The 20,540-nt window shown below is 43.8% G+C and overlaps 1 protein-coding gene across 1 annotated transcript in view; it reads right to left on the bottom strand.

Annotated features, from left to right (window-relative positions):
* CALN1 (calneuron 1) overlaps positions 1-20,540 on the bottom strand; it is a 419,060-nt gene that overhangs the window by 144,493 nt on the left and 254,027 nt on the right. The window contains exon 4 of the mRNA XM_069486834.1: positions 14,664-14,776. Within this exon, the coding sequence (XP_069342935.1) occupies positions 14,664-14,776 (113 nt within the window). The remainder of the gene's footprint in view (positions 1-14,663; positions 14,777-20,540) is intronic.

Below are 20,540 nucleotides of genomic sequence, written 5' to 3'. Positions count from 1 at the left end.
TTTTCACAGAAGGGGATATACAGATGGTTAATGATCACTGGCAAAGATTATTCATCAATGAAATGCAAATTAAAATCACAGTCAGCTATCACTCCACACCTATCAAAAGGGTCAAAATTAAAAAAAATTATAATATACCAAAGCTGGTGAGAATATGGAAAAACTAGATCACTCACACACTGCTGGTAAGAATGTAAAATGTTACCATCACTCTGCAAAAATATTGGCAGTTTCTTATAAAACAAACCATGTAATTAACACATGAGCCAGCAATTATACTCAAGGTCATTTATCCTAGAGAAGTGAAAACTTATGTTTACATAAAAAACCATATACAAATGTTAATGGCAGCTTTATTCATAATAGCCCAAAACTTGAAACATCCCAGATGCCCACTAACAGGTGAATCATTAAATAAATTTCATACCTTTAAATACTACTCAGCAATAAAAAGGAACAAACTATGGATACAACTTGAATGAATCTCAAGCATATTATGATGGAGGGGAAGCCCACCCTAAAATTACATACTATATGATTCCATTTCTATAAAATTGTTGAAACAAAATTTTAGAAATGGAAAGGAAATTAGTAGCAGACAGGGTTAGGGATGGGGGTGTGGTCATAACAGGGCAACATGCAGAACCCGTAAGGTGATGGTGATGAACTTCTAAGTATTATCTCGATAGTGGTGGTGGATACACAAACCTACACATATGATAAAATTGTACAGGAGTAAACACCCACACACATACACACATGTGAGTAAAACCGGGGAACTCTAAACATAATTGGTGGATTGTATCAATGACAAAAATCTCATTTATGACATTGTGCTATGGTTTTGCAAAATGTTACCATTAGGGGAAACTTGGTGGAGCACATGGGGATCTTTCTGAATTATTTCATACAACTGCATGTGAATCTACAGCCATTTCAATAATTTTCTTTAAACGCAGAATGCATAACACCAGATTGCATTAACAGACATCAGGAAGTGAAAGGAAAATGAAAATACAAGCCAACTTTTCTTTCAGGAATAGTCTAATTTCCTTTGACTTTGATATTCAGACACGTATAATATTAAATACATATTTCATAAAGGTAAAGACAATCAAGAAAAGGATGATAAGAAGAGCTATCTTTCTGTTTAATTTAGAAGATAAAACATACAAAACAATCAATATAACAGAAGACAGAACATAAAGGAAATAGCTTAAAACCCAAAAGAATAATATAAAGCCACTGAACTGTGAACAAGCACCAGTTATAACAGGATTGCCAATGGGTTAAACCACTCTATTGAAAGACAAATTTCTCAGCCTGGCTTATAAAAATGAATCTGACACTATGATTCCTATAAAGAGAGGGACACCTAAAAGTGTAGAATTTTTTAAAAGAAAAGGATGATTAGGATATACCTAGGCAAAACAAATAAAAAGAAAATGAGATGAGGTTAGTACTAGTATTAGAAAAATATTATAATAGAGATGTTGAGCATTTTTTCATACATCTGCTGGCCGTTAGTCTATCTTCTTTTGAAAAGTTTCTGTTTATGTCTTTTGCCCACTTTTTAATCAGGTTGTTTGATTTTTTTCTTCCTAATTTGCTTGAGTTCTATATAAATTCTAGTTATCAGCCCTTTATTGAATATATAGCATGCAAATATTTTCTCCCATTCTGCAGGTTGTCTATTCACTCTAATGATGTTTCCTTGACTGTGCAGAAGCTTTTTAACTTGATCTGGTCCCACTTATTTATTTTTGTTGTTGCTGTGATTGCTTTTGGGGTCTTCCTCATAAATTCTTTGCCTAGGCCGATGTCTACAAGAGTTTTTCCAACATTTACTTCTAGAATTCTTATAGTTTCATGCCTTAGGTTTAAGTCTGTTATCCATCATTACCCAAAGGAAAAAAAGACATTCCATAAAAAAGACATCCCCACTCGAATGTTTATAGCAGCACAATTCACAATTGCAAAGATATGGAAACAACCCAAGTGCCCATCAATATATGAGTGGATTAATAAAATGTGGTATATGTATACCACGAAGTACTACTCAGCCATAAAAAGAAATGAATGAATACCTCTTGTATTAACCTGGATGGAACTAGAAACCATTCTTCTAACTGAAGTATCAAAAGAATGGAAAAACAAGCACCACATGTACTCACTATTAAACTGATACTAATTGATCACTTATGTGCACAGAAGGAAAAAAACATTCATTGGAAATCAAGCAGGTGGCGGGAAGCAGAGGATGGGTAAAATCACACCTAACGGGTACAATGCACACTATTTGAGTGACAGCACACTTGTAACTTTGACTCAAATGGTACAAAAGCAATTTATGTAACCAAAACCTTTGTGCCCCCATAATAATCTGAAATAAAATGTTATATTAATATTGAATGCTCAAGACAAAAATAGGGAATGAGCCACAATGGCTATTTATGGGTATAAATGGTAAGTATGGATACATAATGGAAATGCCATATATTTACCTAGTGAATAGCATAAAGCTAGTGTCTGTCCCCTACTCGCCACCTTGACTCTTCCTACCCTAGTACCAGCCGTGAGCATGTCTCTTGACTCCTGAAATAATTTCCTAACTGGGTTTCCATTTCCATTCTTGCCCCTACACTCCTTCCACAAGGCAGCCTGTGAATGTATTTTGTATGTAAATTAAATCATGCCACTCAAGTTCTTAAAACACTCCAATGAGTACTGCATACACATGAAATTGTATCTAAACTCTGTGCCTGAACGGCACCAGAGACAGAGAATTCTTCCCCAAGTGTCAATTTGCTCTTTCTTAATAACAATCAAATTCCCAGTGTTTAAAATCTGGGACCAGCACCGTCCATAATAAAGACTACATTTCCCGACTTCCGTTGCTGCCGGGTGTTGCAGTGTGACCAACTACTAGCCAACCATGTGACTAACTTCCAGCCACAGGAACATAAGTAGAAGTGATGTTTGAAACTCCTTAAAGGACTTATGAACCCTTCCACTTCCCCTCCCTTTCTGCTGACTGTAATGCGGCTACAGAGGTGCCACATAAATAGGGCAACAGCCTAGGATTTCACAGCAATGAACGAGATGGAGCCCAAGAAACACCACCTCAGATGACCTTGTAGAACAGACTACATGGCAGCTTCACACAGGTGAGCGTGAAATAAAGTTCTAGCCTGTTTACACCTCCGATAGATTGTTCTCGATCACATACTACTGGATCTATACCCCAACATGGGGCCCGCGACATCCCACAAGAGCTGGTGTCTGCCAACATCTTCAACCTCAACTCCTAGCACTCTTCCCCTGCCCACCGAGCTCAGGTCAAGTGTGTGCCCACATCAGGGCCTTGGAAGTTGCTGTTGCTTCAGCCTAGTGGGCACCACTGTCTCCATGCTGGCCCCAGAGCTTGCACAGCTATGTCTTAGTCCATTTGGGCTGCTATAACAAAATACCGTAGACTGGGGGATTTATAAACAACAGAAATTTATTTCTCGCAGGTCTGGAGGTTGGAAAGTCCAAAATTAAGGTTCCAACTGATTTGGTGCCTGGTAAGGGCCCACTTTCTGGTTCAGAGCTGGTGTCTCTCACCATGTCCTCACATGGCGGAACAGGTGACGGGTATCTCTCAGGCCTCTTTTATAAGAGAGCACTGATCCCATTCCTGAGGGCTCTGCTTCCATGATCTAATCACCTCCCAAAGGCCCCAACTTCACATACCATCATCTTGGGGGTGAACATTTCAACATATGAACTTTGGGAGGACATGAACATTAAGATCATTGCAAGGGCTAAGTTCAAACCTCAAAGAAGCCTTCTCTTCACACTCTGTTTAAAGGTGCATCATACCTACCCTGATTGCCTTCTATTGTATTATCCTGTTTTATGTATTTACAGAACTTAATATTATCTAAAATTATTTATTATATTATCCATTTCTTTAATGCCTGTCTCCCTCCTACCCCTTACACTCGAACATAAATTGCATGAAAGCAAGAGACTTGTCTCCTGTTCACTGCTACTCCATGCTCTATCCAAGAGAATTGCAATATGCCTCTGTGGAATGGATCCATCAATCAAAGAATGAACGACAATATCAAATACACACAGACATACACACAAAGAGAAAATGTCAGAAACAGAATTGAGACAAATTTTAACACTGTCCATCTAAGACAGAGTTGAGTAAATACAAAATAAACCAGGACATTCAAGATTCTAACACAATTTTTAGTAGAAAAAGGACATATATCTACATGAGCAAGTAGACTATTCAACTACCATATTATATTTGCAGAAACTGAACACATATTCAGACACAGTACATGGGAGCAATAAGTAGTATGAAGAAGTATTACATACCCAGCATTCTATGACTACAGTGCAAAAAAATGAGAAATCAATAAGAAGTGTTTAAATAAGATATTCAGTAATATTCTCCCAAATAACTATTGATTGAAGAAAGATATTAACTATAATTATAGACCATATGGTAAATGACAATACTACATATCAAAATCTCCAGGATGAAGATGAAACTATGCTAAAAGGACAATTTAAATCTAAATTTTTCATTAAGAAAAAAGAGAAAACCTAAATAAATAATAATTTAACACAAGAAGTTCATAAATAATCACAAAAACAAGAAGAGTAAGCAACAAAAAGGAAATGAAGATACAAGCTGAAAATACCAGAATAGAAAACATGGGAAAAAAGATTATTCATTAAATAGAAGAGTAGATTTTCTCCAAGAATCACTAAAACAGACAACCGTCTGGCATACTGGATTAATAAAAAATGAGAAACCCAAAAATTAAAATTAAGAGAAGCATTAACAATAAGAGAATAACTGCAAAAGAATTTTTAAACAATATTATGTGCAAGTAAATGCTAATAAACTACATAATTTTGAGGAATTGGTAACTTGTTAAAGATAATATAAATTTTCAAAATATACTGAAGAAAAATTAACTTTTAATGTTTATCAAAGAATTACCTCAAAACACACTAACAAATAGACAAAAAGCACTACCACTAGATCAAGGCAATTTATGAACTAGCCTGTTCAAATTCAAAGTCATATATAAATTCCTTGCTATGTAGAATTTATTGTAAATCACAGAAAAGGATAAAAAATTAATTTTCTCATGCTAGGATAACTATGTTTCAAGACCTAACAATGGCACTTACAGTTTTGTATAAACTACAGGCCACTTTTATTTAAGAACATGGATGAAAAAAATCAAAATTAGTGGAAAATCAAATTTAAAAATTACATTACAAACTCAAATTATATTAAGAAAACGACCTACCTTGACGACTAATATTAACCTTAGGAATGTAAAAATTATTTAATATGATGAAATTTATTAATCACTACATAATATAAATAAGTGACAACAAGAACAATCACATGATCCTATCATTAGAGATTCAAAAGACATTTGATAACAGCTATCATATATTCATGATTTTAATAAACTACTGGTAAGAGGTTAATTTCCTAATATCAAATATCACCCTCATAGTTTATTAGTAACAAATAGGTTTCAGTCCATACAAATGGAACTAAGATACGTACTGCCGGAAAGGAGGAATCGAAATCGCTGAGATTTGTAGACAAAGCCATGGCAGACGTAAGGAACCTAATAAAATCAACTGAAAAATCCATGACGGCTGTTTGTGTCCCCAAAATTCATATACTGGAATCCTAACCCTGTCATCTGACGGTACTGGGAGGTGAGGGCGTCAGAGTGACGCCACCATGTTTCGTGCCCCTATAACAGGGACCCCAGAGAGCACCCTGGCCCTTTCCACAATGACACGAGGCAATCGGAGGGCAGTCTGCAACCTGGAAGAGCGTCCTCACCAGACCCTGACCGTGCTTCACGCTTCCAGAACTGCAAGAAGTAAGTTTCCGCTGTGGATACGCTACCTGGTCTATAGCACTATACTGTGTTAGAGCAGCCCAAACCGACGAGACTCTGGCGAAGGAAAGAATTCAGTAAGGTAGCCAGATAAAGGCACAAATTCCAAAATGACTTTCCACCATACTGGCAGAAAGGGGTTAGAAATATGCAATGAAAAATTAAACTCCTATTCACAATAACAAAAATAGGAAAAATAGAGATCCCTCGACAGGACAGCGAGGGGCCTGCAGCCCGGTGGCTGGGTGGGAGAGGGCCGGGAGCTTGGTGAGGAAGACCCCGCTAGCCAGAGGGCGAGGCTGCCGCGGTCGCCTCCCCCCACCCCACCCCCCCCCCCCCGTCTCCCTGCCCCCACCCCGTCTCCCGGCCGTGTCCGTGAACCTCGGAGCTCTGTGCTGTGGCCTCGAGAGCACGGAGTCGTGGTCAGAAGGTGTCCCTAGGACGCCATCCCCGAAGCCCAGGAGGCCCCCGACCGCCTTTCAGAAACCTACCTTTGGTTGGTTGCTTCTCCTCCGGGGTCACCCCAAGAGGTCCCCCCGCCCGGCCCCCGCCCGGCCCCCGCCCGGCCCCCGCTCTGCCCCCCGCCCTGCCCCCGCCCTGCCCCCGCTCTGCCCCCCGCCCGGCCCCCGCTCTGCCCCCCGCCCGGCCCCCGCCCGGCCCCCGCCCGGCCCCCGCTCTGCCCCCCGCCCGGCCCCCGCCCGGCCCCCGCCCGGCCCCCGCTCTGCCCCCCGCCCGGCCCCCGCCCGGCCCCCGCCGCACTGTAACGAGTTCCGGGCAAGATTCTACCCTTGACAGAACCGTCCCTAATCATTATTCCTTTTTCTCCTGTCCGCTCCACTTTCGATGAAAATTCTACACTGAGCATCTCCAGTGTTCACACTTACCCTGTGTGTTAAATGCTTGAGGATAAGCAGGTTGAATAAAAGACACTAAGTTTAAATAAAACTCGGGGAGATTCTATTGGCTATAAGAATTAAACTACTGGTGTCAGGACCTTCCCGATAACGTGGCCAGTGATTTTCTCCTCTTCCCACGGGAGGTCGCTGCGCAGCTCATCTCAGCCATGAATTTCATGTGAGGGGATTTTAAAAATTACTTTTAATTTGTTTTTTCCTGATTATAAAATCAATTCAGATATTGTACATAAGATGACTGATATTTGGAGCCACGTCCGCTGCGACCCTGCCGTGGGCCTCCCGTGGCCTCCGCATCAGGGACCACACCCAGCTTTGGGTGGCAGCTGCCACTCAGCGGCCTCCCGTGAGCTCCTGTCCCCCTGGCAGCTGGGGGCCGTGAAGAATTTCGATCTTATGCTTTCGTACTATCATATCAACTTCGTGCTCCACTGCCCATAACGATGGGCACGTGCATTGAGAACTCTTTAAACACCAATCACTTTTTTTTGGCCACTGAAAACAATCGTTTGATAATGTGATTTTGCTAATTGGAGATGTTCTTAACTTTACTGAATAATAACAGAATAGACCATACAGCCTAATTGTAGAAATTTCACAAAATACAAATAAGGATAAAGAAAAAATTGCATTCATCTTTATTCTAGACAATAAGTATTGGCAGAATTATTAGATTTTCTCCAGTTTTTTCTATGAACATAAACAGATATATGATAGATGAATACAAATGAAGATAAATGGATATATAATAGATGTAGAACAGTAATGTAATTATACTGAAAATTCAATCTCTAACTTGGCTTTCCCATTGACAATAAAGTGAAAATATTATTTATAGTAATTATACAATATTTTACCTTTACAAGTGCATTTTTCCACATCTGATTTCATATGATAGATTATCAGACATAGGAATCTTTTTAATTATAGAGTTTAATCGTTTAAAATGTTGTGCCAGTATCACCAAATTGTTTCCAGAAAAGTTGTACAATTTATGTTTCTACCAGCAGTGTATGAGTTTGCCCATTTTATCTCACTTCTGACACCATGTGTATTATCATATGATTTATTATTTTCCAATCTGATAGGTGACAACTGTTTTCCAATTACTATTTTAATTAACATTTCGTAGGTTTCTAGTGGGGTGGAACTGTTTTCATGCTCATTGGAAGTATCTATCAGTTGTCTGCTATTCCTATTCCATTCCTCCATTGTCATGTTAAGAGGCTTTCATATTGCTTTAGGAATGCTCTTTACATATGCTTTGCTGTATCAATTGCCATATCTTTGCCTGTTTGTTAGTTTTTAAAATAATATTTTAATTTAACTGTTTAAATTAATAGTTTTATTTATGATTCTTCCACTGCTTTAATAATTAGCAAGTCATTTCCTACATAGAAATTAGTTACAGTTGGACATGTAATTTCTCCACCTTTTAAAAACAGTTCAAAATGATAATGTTATATAGACTAAAGCTCCATTACACATATGGATAAATAAAAGAAAAGCCCAAATTACCAAACCTGGCAGGAAGCCACGGTCAGAACCAGACCAGTAAACCTGACTCAATGTCCTGCCTCAAATGTCTGGGTCATTAAAATCCTGTAACTCAGTGGTTCTCAAACTTGAGTGAGCATCAGAGGCACCTACAGGGCTTATTGACGCACAGACTGCCGGGCTCCACCCCTGGAGTTTCTGATTCAGTAGGTCTGGGGTGGGGCCCTGGGAATCTGCATTCCTAAATCTAGGTGATACTGATGCTGTGGTCCGGCAGCCGCACTTTGAGAACCACTGTTGACAGGGACGCCTTCCCTACTCCATATTTCACACTCAGTAAAATCACTTTTGGGATTCAGGCACTTGCTGTCAGTCTAACAGCCCTCGTGATGGGCACAGCCGCTGAAAGCTATTTAGGTTCCATTAGATGACTAAGAACTGAAGAATGGCAGCTTTGGATCCACACGCTGATAGAGTGCAGCTGACAAGGTACTGACGGGAGGACAATCCTGCTGGGGCCAAATCTGATGTCTGGAGAGATCTGCCCACTTGAACATAAGCTACCCTTAAAATAAATAAAAAAGGAACGTCCTGGTGTTTCTCCGTCCTGGCCCCAGGCAATAGATGCTCTATGTGAATGAAGATGATTTATTCGACTGCATTTGCTTCCCCTGCAAGTCTGATCAACAGTCAACCTCAAGGGACAGGGAATCTCTAGTTTTACAGATAAAGAAACTGTAGACATTAATATATACTTGACTAGCTGGAGACTGAATTTTTCTTTCCTTTAATTTTTCTTTCTGATTATAGAAGTTAACACATGCCCACTATGGAAATTTTGGAAAATACAGAAAGATATGATCACCTGTCATCCTACCACACATAAAAAGTCACTGTCAACATTTTGATTATTTCCTTCCAGCTCCTTTATGCATAACACATTTGGGATCATACTACACCTATGGCTTTGTGCAGTATTGTTTATTTCACATATCATGAACATGGAACATAAAGTGCTCTCAACTGCCCATGAGTTTTAAGAATGTTAAGCCAAGTTCCCTGCCCATCTCAGCTATGACCCTGGAGCCAGCATATCAAATGTCCCAGGCAGAATCCTGGGCCCTGGGCTGGGAGACTGGCTTTTGGATCAGAGCCTGGACAGATGTCGTGCATCCAGGACCAAAGTAGAAACAGGAAGCCAGGGGAGACATGAGACCAGAGCAAGAACTGGGGATGGACTCCTGAGAGCAGCTACAGGTGTTTCACTCCACCTGCTGGGTATTCTCCACCACATGGGAGGGGGAGTGGACAGCACCTGGGGGTTGAATAATCAGAGGGACAAAGCAAGTCAGTGCTGCAAACAGGCCCTGATCTCTACCAAATCCGGGGCCGGGTACCCTGTGCACTTTTATGTTAGGATAATTTAGTGTCTTGCACATTGCACACAGCTGTGACATAAAGTGGCTATTACAAAGACCAGCTTGCATACTGGCTCCCAGGGCTTTGTGTGTGCTCAAGAGAATTGCCTAAATGTCCTGAATGCACACAAAGACCAGGGAGCCATTACAGGTTTCTTATTTACTGACCTTTAGCCCTGGCCTCATTCCAACACGACCAGTGCCATCTGACAAGCAGATCCATTTGCTTACAAAATAGGAATGTGTTTCATTTCTCAAAGAGAAACTCGAGTGAAGCCTTGATGAATGAAGTTTGATTGTGAATACGATAAAAATGTAAGCAGAGGATGCCAGCCCCAAAGCACCCATTAGATGTTTGCAGCATCCCTCTGGCCGAGGTGTTTTACACGAATTACACAGTACCAACGGGAAGACACACAAAAGGCTCGCCTCTCGCAGCCAAATGTGGGACTCATTTGCTGTCTTTCTTCAGAGGGAAAAGAGCTTAACAGAAGTGTTGGCTGGCCCCCGGAACTGGCAGAGCTATTTAATCTCCCACGATCCTTGTCGTTATCCTTGCTACCGTTTGCTGTCTACAAACTCCCCACAGAACACGATTGCACAGTTCTTGAGGCCAAGGAGGAGAAAATGGAAAAGGCCGCCTCGCGCGCCTACTGTGCTGCAAGCCTCTCGTTCTGGGATGCAAGTGGGCTTGTGGTGAGTGCTGTGAATGAATGGCGGAACAACATGCACTCTGAGGACCGCACTTCTCAGCAGTTGCAATCAATCTGCAGCAGAAAAGCCACCCCCAGTCCTGGGTCCCAGCCCCCTTCAGTCCCTTCCTTCCCTCTTCTCCATCATGGCCTTACACCAAAGTCCTAAGGCTGACTTCACACACAATTTCACATCTCCTCCCCAAACATATCACCGCAGTCACAGCAAACACAGAGAAGAGGAAGAGGAAGACCACAATAAAAGTTTCACAAGTTATTATTTACTACGTAAGAGAGAAGTTCTGAACTGGCTGCCAACAAATATGTGAGCCCCACGCCCACGGGGCTGAGTACCCTGGGAGGACCAGAGACTCCAGGGCATGACCCTCCGACCCTTCCTTGTCCTCCCTGGGAAGGAAGCTGCATCAGTAGCCAACTACATTCCACCTCCACTGATGCCAATTTCCTGCAAAGAGCAAGAGGCTCAAACTTTGGGACTAGCAGTAACTGAAAAATAGTTGTTTTTGCAGAATCCCATTTGATTTTATTTTACCTTTGGCTGTACAGGCTAGAAAACCAGTGAGAAGAGAGCACTGGAAAACAGATTTAATTAGGAAGATGAGTCTAGTGCCTGGTGAGATGGCCTCTCAGTAAAACAGGAAATAGCCTTGGTCACAGGCTTCCTCTAAGGTAGGAAGAAACTAAAGATGGGGGAAATGAAAGGCTGGGACAGTAATGCCGGGTCAGCAGTGGAAGCTCAACAACAGAATCTTTACCCTTTGCAGCATAGCCAGCCTCCAAATGGGCCCAGTGGCCATTGCCTCCTATTATTCACTGGAGGTTGTCCTCTCCCACACTGAACAGGGATGACCTGTGTAACCAAAGGGGACAGCAGAAGTGGTGGAGATCAACTTCCGCAGCTAGGTCATAAGACACAGTGTAGCTTCTGCCTTGCACTCTCCTGGATCATTTGCTTTGAGGGAAGCCGCCGCCATGTCATGAGGACGCTCAAGCAGCACTATGGCGAGCTCCATGGTGTGGGCCTGAGGGCTCCTGCCAACAGCCAGCATCACCTTGCCAGCCAGGTAAGCCACCTGGAAGCACGTCCTCCAGCCCAGGAAGCTTCCAGATGGTCACAGCCCCAGCCAGCATCCTGACTGCAATTGCACGGAGGACCCTGAGCCAGACCACCCAGCTCAGCTGCTTTCAAATTCCTGACCCACAGAAACTATGTGAGCCAGTAAAGGTTTGTTATTGTTTCTGTTCTTATACTTCATAGTCAGGTATTATACAGCCACAGGTCATGCATATAGAATGTCCCAGATGTACTCTTATGTCTGTTTCCATGGGAAACTGGCCTTGTCTCTGGTGGGAAACCTTACCAAAGTGTGTGTCTTCACTAGGATGTTCTTCTCCCTTCTAGAATATCAGTACCTCCTGATGCCAATATCCCAAGCCCAGGTATCCAGCAGCAGAAAGTGACTTTTCTGCTCCACTTGTGTACACTATTTTCAACTACTGTGGCAAAGGAAACAGACACACACATACACACCCATATACACATGTGCACACACACAGAGCTTTTTTTTAAACCTGAAAAACCACTTAAGCACTGGGAATCTGAACTTTTCTTCCAGCAAGGACCAGATGCTTGGATGTGTTAAGTGCTATTTTTCAGGCTTTGTCTGCACGGGCAAACAGCAGTGGGCGGGGAGGCTGATTACTGAGAATTGATAGATGTTTCTGTTCTCACTTGCTACTCTTAAAACTCTGAGCTGGGGTGGGGCACAAATGGGACAGGGAAGCCACGGCCACTGGCCTGTGCTTTCCAGCATTTGTTTCAGCTTTCAGGGTGGAATTTTCCCCTGTTACTCTCTCTCCCCATCCCATTTTTTCACCCTGGGTAAGGAGGAGTGTCTTTGGTAAGACAAAAACACGGAGACTTAGTGAGCAGAACAGCGTGTCTGAATTCTGCTAGGGGCGCTCTATGTGTTGTCCAGAAATATTTCCCGGCAGTGCAGACGCTTTGCTGTGATGAAGCTGGAAGACAGGAGACCTCCAGGTGCAGATTAAGTACCCGCAGCTCCTTCCCCTCCAAGAGGAGGGCCGGCAAGAACCTCAGGCTGGGAGGGCCTGGGAGCATTCTTCTAGGCTAGAGTGGGCCCCACGGGCAGAAGCCAAGGGCGGAAAGCACGCAGGGCCACAGAAGGACAACACAGAAGGAGGGGGCCGGGAGGGAAGCAGCAGGCAGACCCGGGCTGGACCTCTGCGGGCTAAAAGATGGCCAGACGGGATCACAGTTTCTCCACCTTCCTAACTCTGGGCTCATTCTTTATCCCCACCAGGAGTGTCCTTCTAAGCGTTGAGGCATAACCAGAGGGTTACATGAGCAGTGAAATGTTCTCATCACGTGGTGAGCAGGGCCCAGAGGCCTTCCCGATCCTAACATCAGTTCGAGGAGATGGTATTCCCCCCAATGTACACAGCAGTGTGGAGGTCCAGGGCCCCTATCCTAGGCCACCCCTGTCCCTGAACATCCTCTAGGACCATGTCCTGTCTCTGCTCACTAGCATGCACGCAGATTCCCTTGGTGAGCTCATCCCTGCCTGCGATTTCACCCCCCAGCTCTGGGCAATCTCAAACCTGGTTTCCGGCTCTGCCCTTGCTCCAGCCCCAACTGATTTCAGCTGCACCTGGACTCTCCTCCCCCTCCTGGTGGGCTGACCCTCGCCAGACACTCAGCACATCCAGTTTAGAATCCAAGTCCAGAGACGTCTCTGTTACAGCATGATCTCATTCCTGCCAGTGATAGCAAGTCAGGAACTTTGGGGGCAGCCTTACCGTCTCCCTTTCCTCAGGCCCCAAGTCCATTCTGCCAGAGGGTCCTGAAGTCTTTCCCACCAAACTGTCATCTTGACTGTGGTCAACGGCTTTCCTGTGCCCACTGCTCCCGTTCCTTGTCAAACTCACATCACAGCAGGCCTGGAATGCCCTGTTCTCTTGCTTTGCACTTAATCCCACCCATGTTTCAGGGTTCGAAGCAAGTGCTCCATTCCCTAAAGCCTTATCTGACCCTTCAAGACTATATTTTTCTCTTTTCTTGAACTTCTATTCATTGAAAAAAGTAGGTATTGTGGGCCTGTAGCGTACAACGTGCTGAGGCTGAGGGGGAAGTCCTGGGCTTTGAGGAGATCACAGTCTAGTGACCATCACACCCATTAATCACTTCTTTGTTTTGTCTCTCTTAATTGTGTTTCCCCAGCCAAATTCTTCAATAGCCAGGTCTGAGTCCTAAATGCCTTCTGTCAAACCCACAAGGACTGACAGATTACAGGGCACAGAAGTTCTTACTGGGTATGTGTTGGTTATATGCAAGATGGATACCAGAATAAGACTATAGAGACAGGCCAACTGCAATCCTTATCTAGGTTAGAGAAATATCTTTGGTGAAGGAAAAAAAAAATCATGAAATTAAATAAACCATGCTGTGCTTGAATGGTGTTTTACATGTCTAACCAGAAATTCGATTTGACACTTATTTGACTCAAATTTTTAAAAGAATGATTGATAATCTGCTTCCCAAATTCCACAATCATGAAATAATGTCACATTTTAAGAGTAGAGAACTAATATAAAAATGATTTAGTAGCACTTTAATAATTAGAATGTAGACATTTGGAATTTCCTAAAGAGATTTTATGAGATAGAAATAGGAGCTAATTGAGAAGCGTTGAATATACATTCTTAGATAAAACCATTCAGTCCTATTAGGGGCAACAATATTGACAGGATCCAAACCCACGAGGTAACCATGCCATTCTCTCAGCAAAGATCTCCCAGAAATGGGGTCCAAGGCAGAACTGGCTCAGAGGACACCAATGTGCCCTTTATAAGTATTCCAGGAAAAAGATTTTTAAATCAGAAGTACAGGAATCTCATTTCTCCAAGATGCAAAATTTTTGCTGTAAGGAAAAAACAGGGAGCTATTTCACTCCTCCAAACCTTAAATGAGCATAGTTTTGATCCTTTGTTCAAAGAACCTAGTATGGACCTCAACTTAGACATCCAATTCAAGGAACATATGTCACCCCAGCCCAGAAGAATCTTCATGTGCTAAACAGAAGCTCAGGAATTCAGTCAAAGTTAGTCCCAGACACATTTTTACTGACAAATTTAAACTTCAAAAATCTTCTTACTCACCTGCCAGAATATGCTGTCTATTGTGTTGCCAAGAAAACCATCACGACCTTCTGAAGACACCAGTTTGGGGCCAAGAATTGTCATGAATTCATCAAAATCTACTTGGCCATCCCCTGGAAAGAGAAGATATAAATATAGGTTAGAAAGTAGCTGAAATTGGCTTGCTGTACCCAATGCAATAAACACCTCTATGCTTTTGTCCTTGGCATGACCTCAATCAATGAAGAGAGCTGGTGGCATCAATGAACATTGTTCAACATTCTTTAAGCACCAAAATTACCATGAGAAACTGGTGGTTATTAGTATATCCAATACCAAATCCTCCTAACCATTTGTCGGTATTTCCAACTAGTACCTCCCACTTACCACGGCCACATTGCTCAGCTGTACGTGACAGAAGTGGCAGCTTCATCCCAATCTCTTCCCTCATCCTCATCACCCACATGTAAATTTAGTCATCAGGTCATACTGATTTCACCTCTTAAATATCTGTGCCTGGTATATCTTCCTCATTATTTCCAACGACTACAATGGGAAATTGCTTCCAAGAATTAATGTTCCTAGTTATGATTATAATGCTATTAGTAGAATGGCTTTCATACTTTTATCTCCACACTATCTTCCATGCAGTTCTGAGTTTACTTCCCCAAAAGCAAATCTGATCACGCTTCATAAACTTCAATGGCATCTTTGACCAAAAATAGGGAAAACACCTCAGCATGGCATTCAAGCCTCACTATCTCTTCTGCATCCTACTGTCCCCTTCTTTTGCATAAAATGCAAGTAAAATGCAAGCTCTTGCACAGCTCCACATCTATGTACATTCTGTTCCCTCCACCCAGGGTGTGTTCCCCAACTTATCTGCCTTGGGAACACCACCTCAGTCTCTAAGATAGAGCTGAAATGTCAAGTCTTCTTTCTGGTTTTGTTTGTTTGTTTTTCCAGATCCTTCTTCATCTGGCTACGTGGAGTTGGTCAAACTTTAATGTAAATCTCCTACTAACTTTATGTGCATCTATTATAGAATTAGAACCTTGTATCCTGGGCGTTGATTTGCATGTCTATCTCCCAGCTGGACAGTAAGTTCTGCAAGGTCAAGGACCTGGTCTGAAACATCTTTGTATTTCAGCACCAAAGGAGGTACTCAGTAAACACTTGTAGAGTGAACAAATGATGTCTCTTGCTTGTTCTTTCTTTGTTCAATTCAGCATCTGTTGGATCTTTCATGCTAGAGCTGACATTAACCATCAGGTGGACTTGAGCCAACTTAACGGACAAAAGTGAACTTTCGAGTCATTGTCTGAGCCTCAGTGAATCCTCAGTGTGGCACTCTGCACCCTTAGAACTTCCCATGAGGGCGGCTCCACTGAGAGCTCACCACGGCTTTAACTTGGCTGTAGCCAGTGAAGACAGCCCAGGTGTCTGTGCACGAGTTTGCCAAAATGCAGGCACATAAATCAATCTACTCTCAGACCGCATTCACCTTCAGAGATCATTTGTTCAAAACCTATTTCAAAAAGCCAGACAGGTATTGTCACCAAGATGTCAATAATTCAGAACAGATAGCCCAGGAATAGATCCCAGTTGAGATAAAACTTTCTAAAGGATTAGGGAGGGGTGGCAAGTCCGTGGGACGGGGAGGATTTAACCACCAAACGGGGTGGGGCAGCCAGTAGACTATGGAGACAAAATTGATTTATCTCACCATTCAACAGGATAAAGAAATCTAGAATTTCGCTCTCACTGGTAATCATGAGAAAGCTAAATGAAGCAAAAATGAGTTGCCATCTTGCCTTTCAAATTAGCAAATATTTCTTTAAAAAAAAAACAAAACACTCAACGTGGCAGAGATACAGACAGAACTGCCTTCCTGGTGTACTTGTCCTGGAAACCAACTGGAGGTACCCATCAGGATGCCGTCAAATGCTGGTTCCTTTGATCTAGTAACTTCACTTTTTAAGACAAAGTCAAAACAAGAAAATGATCTTCAATGCAGAACAAGACGTTTGTCCATAGGTAGTCAGCCAGTATTTATAAAAGTAAAAAATTGAAATCTGGAGGAAGAGGAGAATGTCCCAGTCTTTAGCATTTGACACCTCGGAAAGCCAACTCTCTGTGGCCCCAGGTCTTAGACACACTTATTGCATACGTGCAATAACCTCTGCTCACTCCGACTCGCCTGCCCTAGTCATAGCTGGGGCTGGATGGCTAGAAGAGTCTCAGACTAGAACATACATTCTCAGTAGAAATAGTATCACCCCCAAAATGATGAAAATGGATTCTTAGGGAACAAAAAATCTTATTTATCACAATGGTTTGTGGCTCTGCCAGGGCTACAGTACATGGACAGATATAGGGTGTATATGTGCTATTAAAATTTCACGTGGGTAGGGCAACATGTCTTAAAAGGCTCCTTAAAAACAAAAGGAAGAAGAAGGTTAAGCAACATCGGACTAGCAGATGTCCCAAGTACAACAGTTCTTCTTCCCTTGGCCCTGCCTCTGGGATATTGGTCTGTTAGCGGTCGGCATCATCCTATCTGTCGCCACGGTCAGGTCTAACAGTTCATAGAGGCTTAGAAGCTAAAGGACTGGATCATTTTTGGCCAAGACATCGTAAGACCTTAACTAAAATATGTCCACCAGGCTGGGTCACTTAAGCTCCTGGCCATGGTGTAGCAGGCACCATTCTCTCCCTCTCGGGAGCCTCCTGGGAGATAGTCTACACTACAGGATGTGTCAAAACCCATGCATGTCAGCACCAGGAGAACGAGGCTGTCTTTGAACAGCCCACCTTCCAGGCAGGAACAGGAGAGAGACCACCCACCTCTCCAAAACCTCGCCCCAGGGTGAGGGGATCACAGTAGTATGGAATTGGTGCATTTCAAGGGTCCACACTGAGCTCTGGTCCAAATCATCATAGTACCAGACAGTGCTCACAGATGGTGCACTTGGCTGAGAACTACAGACCGAAAGCTGACAAGCAGAAATGAAGCCTCTGAAATACATCCTGGCCCTGGTGGAGGGAGCAGCTTATTCACCACCCAAAACCCTTGGCCAGAGAGGCAGAGCCGGGGTGAGGGCGCTCAGGATGCTGTGGGAAGTGCCAACAATGGCGCGAGGATATGCATGGCCTAGCGGAAGAGCTCTGGATCACGGAGGACTTGCTTCCAGCCATTAGGGAGAGGACATTTGGAACCCCAGATTCTTTTACTGGTCAAATATTATTTCCCCCCTGTGCTACTGTTGTGTATAGTAAGAAATACATATTTGGTCTTGGTCACCATTTCCTGACACACAGCTCATAAAACCCTTAAGTGCCTAAGTGATAGGAGTGTAAGAAAAAAGAGCACCTTTTGTTCAAATATCTGGTCTTTGACCCCAGCCCTTCACACAGAACTGCTAAATCCCTTGGAATTTCCTGGTTGATAGGAGGGTCTTTTGCTCTAATGAGGCATCTCTTGGTGGGCTCCTGGGCCGGGATTGGTCACCAGGAAGACCAAACCATGATTAGAAGCTTGGAAATATCAGGTCCATGTTCCCTCCTCCAGGGAGGGAAAAGGAGCTGGAGACTGGGTTAGTCATCGATCAACCCTACACAATGAAGCCGCCATAGAAATCCAAAGTATGGGGTCAGAGAGCTTCCGGGAGGGGGGGTGCATGGAGGTGTGCCCAGGGAGGGCATGGAAGCTCCACGCCCCTTCCCCATACCTCACCCTGTGCATTTCTTCCATCTGGCTGTTCCCGAGTGGTATCCTTTGTAATAAACGGGTAATGGACAGTAGAGCGCTGTCCTCAGTTCCATGGTTGTTCTGGCAAATGGCTGAACCCGAGGAGGGAACCTCTGCTTTATGGTCAGAAGTGCGGGTGCCAGCCTGGACTTCCAACTGCAGTCCTAAGTGGGGCAGCCTGGGACTGAGCCCTTAACCTGCGGGATCTGATGCTAACTCCAGGCAGAGAGTTACAGGATGACATGTGGTTGAAGGACAGCCCAGCCAGTGTTTGCAAAGAAGCGGGGAATTGCTCGGTGAGGGAGAGAAACCCACACTTTGGTCACCAGAAGTACTGAGTGTGGCAAGTGAGAGCACTGGGAAAATATTAAATAGTTTCCTTTTTTTCATACTCCCTGTTGTCAGCTCTCGTTGAGCAAAGGGAGACAGCTCCCGGCCCGCAGCTGGAGGGACGGTCAGGGCAGCCACCCGCTTCTGTCTCTGCCTCTTTCACGCTACTTCTCGGCTCTGGTTCCCGAGGATGTGAGGACACAGCGCATTTCTGCAGACCTTCGGATCCTGATGGAGACCCCTCCTTCTAACACACGGCTCTATGCCAGCCCTACGGGTGACATGAAGGTTCTGCTCACACTGAGACTGAGCAAAGGGCCTCTTAGCAGATCCTAATTTAACAGACAAACAGGGCTGGGAACACCTCAAAAGTTACCAGCGTTGTCCCAGAAGTCCAGCCCTGACACCCACCCCTCGCCCCTCGCCCCATCCATCCTGGGGAACTGAGACAAACAGAATCTCAGAGGGAGGTTTTACACTAAGTCCCTCCACCTAAAAACCATCCCCAGGCTGGGGCAAGCTCTGATAAATCTGCTGTCAATAGTAATATTAATATTTACTGAGCACTCACGATGTGGTAGACATTACTTAAAGAAATTTCCATGTACGAATTCACTGAAGTCTCCCGGCAGCCCATTTTAGTGATGAGAACACTGAGGCATGTAGACTGGGCTGGTGGCACGTCTGCTTGAGAGGCTGAGGTGGGAGGATTGCTTGAGCTCAGGAGTTCAAGAACAACCTGGGCAACATAGTAAGACCCTTGTCCCCAAAACAAACAAACAAAAAACAACAAAAACAAAACAAAAAAGGAAACCGAGGCACAGAGAGGCTAGGTAGCTTGCAGAAGCCTGCACAGGGAGCAGGGCTGGGATTCTAGCCCCACCAGTCTGCCTGTGCTTTGGTGGCCTTTCAGGCCGGTCACTGATGCGATCTGTCTGAAACACTCTGCCCTGCCCCAGCACCCCCGGGGAGGGGAGTGGGTGCTACAGCTGCTGGCACACAACGACAAAATGAAATGCAAACTGCTCTCTGTGGTCTAGCGGCCGGGTCTCAGAGAAGCTGCCGGAGACCTTTCTTAATCATCTAAGACAGTAATAACAAGTAATAGGAGATACTTATTTAACATGTGCCATGTGCCAGGCACCGAGCTCAGGGCTTTACATGAATTCCCTTGTTTAATTCCACCTCAAAACCATGAATAGGTTTTCCCCTTCCACATCGTACGGGTGAGAAAACTTAGGCAAGAAGAGGTTGAAAGTAACTGGATCAAGGCCTCTAAGCTAGTAGGTAGCAGAGGGGGGCTCAGCTCAGAACCTGGTATTAACCCCACACTGCACCTCCTCCGCTCCATCTCACTGACCCCAGCACTTTGTCCTGGCGCAGGTTCAAATGAGGGTTATAGTGTGTTTTCTTACCTGGGCATTTAGGAAGAAATCTAGTGGTAAATTGGAAGAGACGGCCTTCAGGAGCTTTAATGCAAATGACAATAGACTAAAAGTCAAAAGCTCACCCCAAATCGCCACTTTGCCTGCAATCAGGGTCTCAGTAATTCTCCGTGGGTGGTCAATTCCAAGAGACCCAGGTCTTGCACGCAGAACTCTCCACGCTTCTGAAAACTCTTCCACCAAAAAATAATTGGCCTGATGAATGAGGCCTGCCCAGGCCCCGCAGGGTCACTTCAAACTGCTATTACAGATTCACAAGCCCCTAAAGACAAAAGAGGACGTCTTCCCAGATCTGCCACCTCGCACAGAGTGCAGAAGGACACTAAGTGCAAATTTGGTTAAATTGTTTCATGAATCTTGAACGAGCAAGTA

Source organism: Eulemur rufifrons, chromosome 14 (assembly GCF_041146395.1).
Source record: "Eulemur rufifrons isolate Redbay chromosome 14, OSU_ERuf_1, whole genome shotgun sequence".
Taxonomy (NCBI): Eukaryota; Metazoa; Chordata; class Mammalia; order Primates; family Lemuridae; genus Eulemur; species Eulemur rufifrons.
This window is presented reverse-complemented; position numbering and strand designations above follow the sequence as displayed.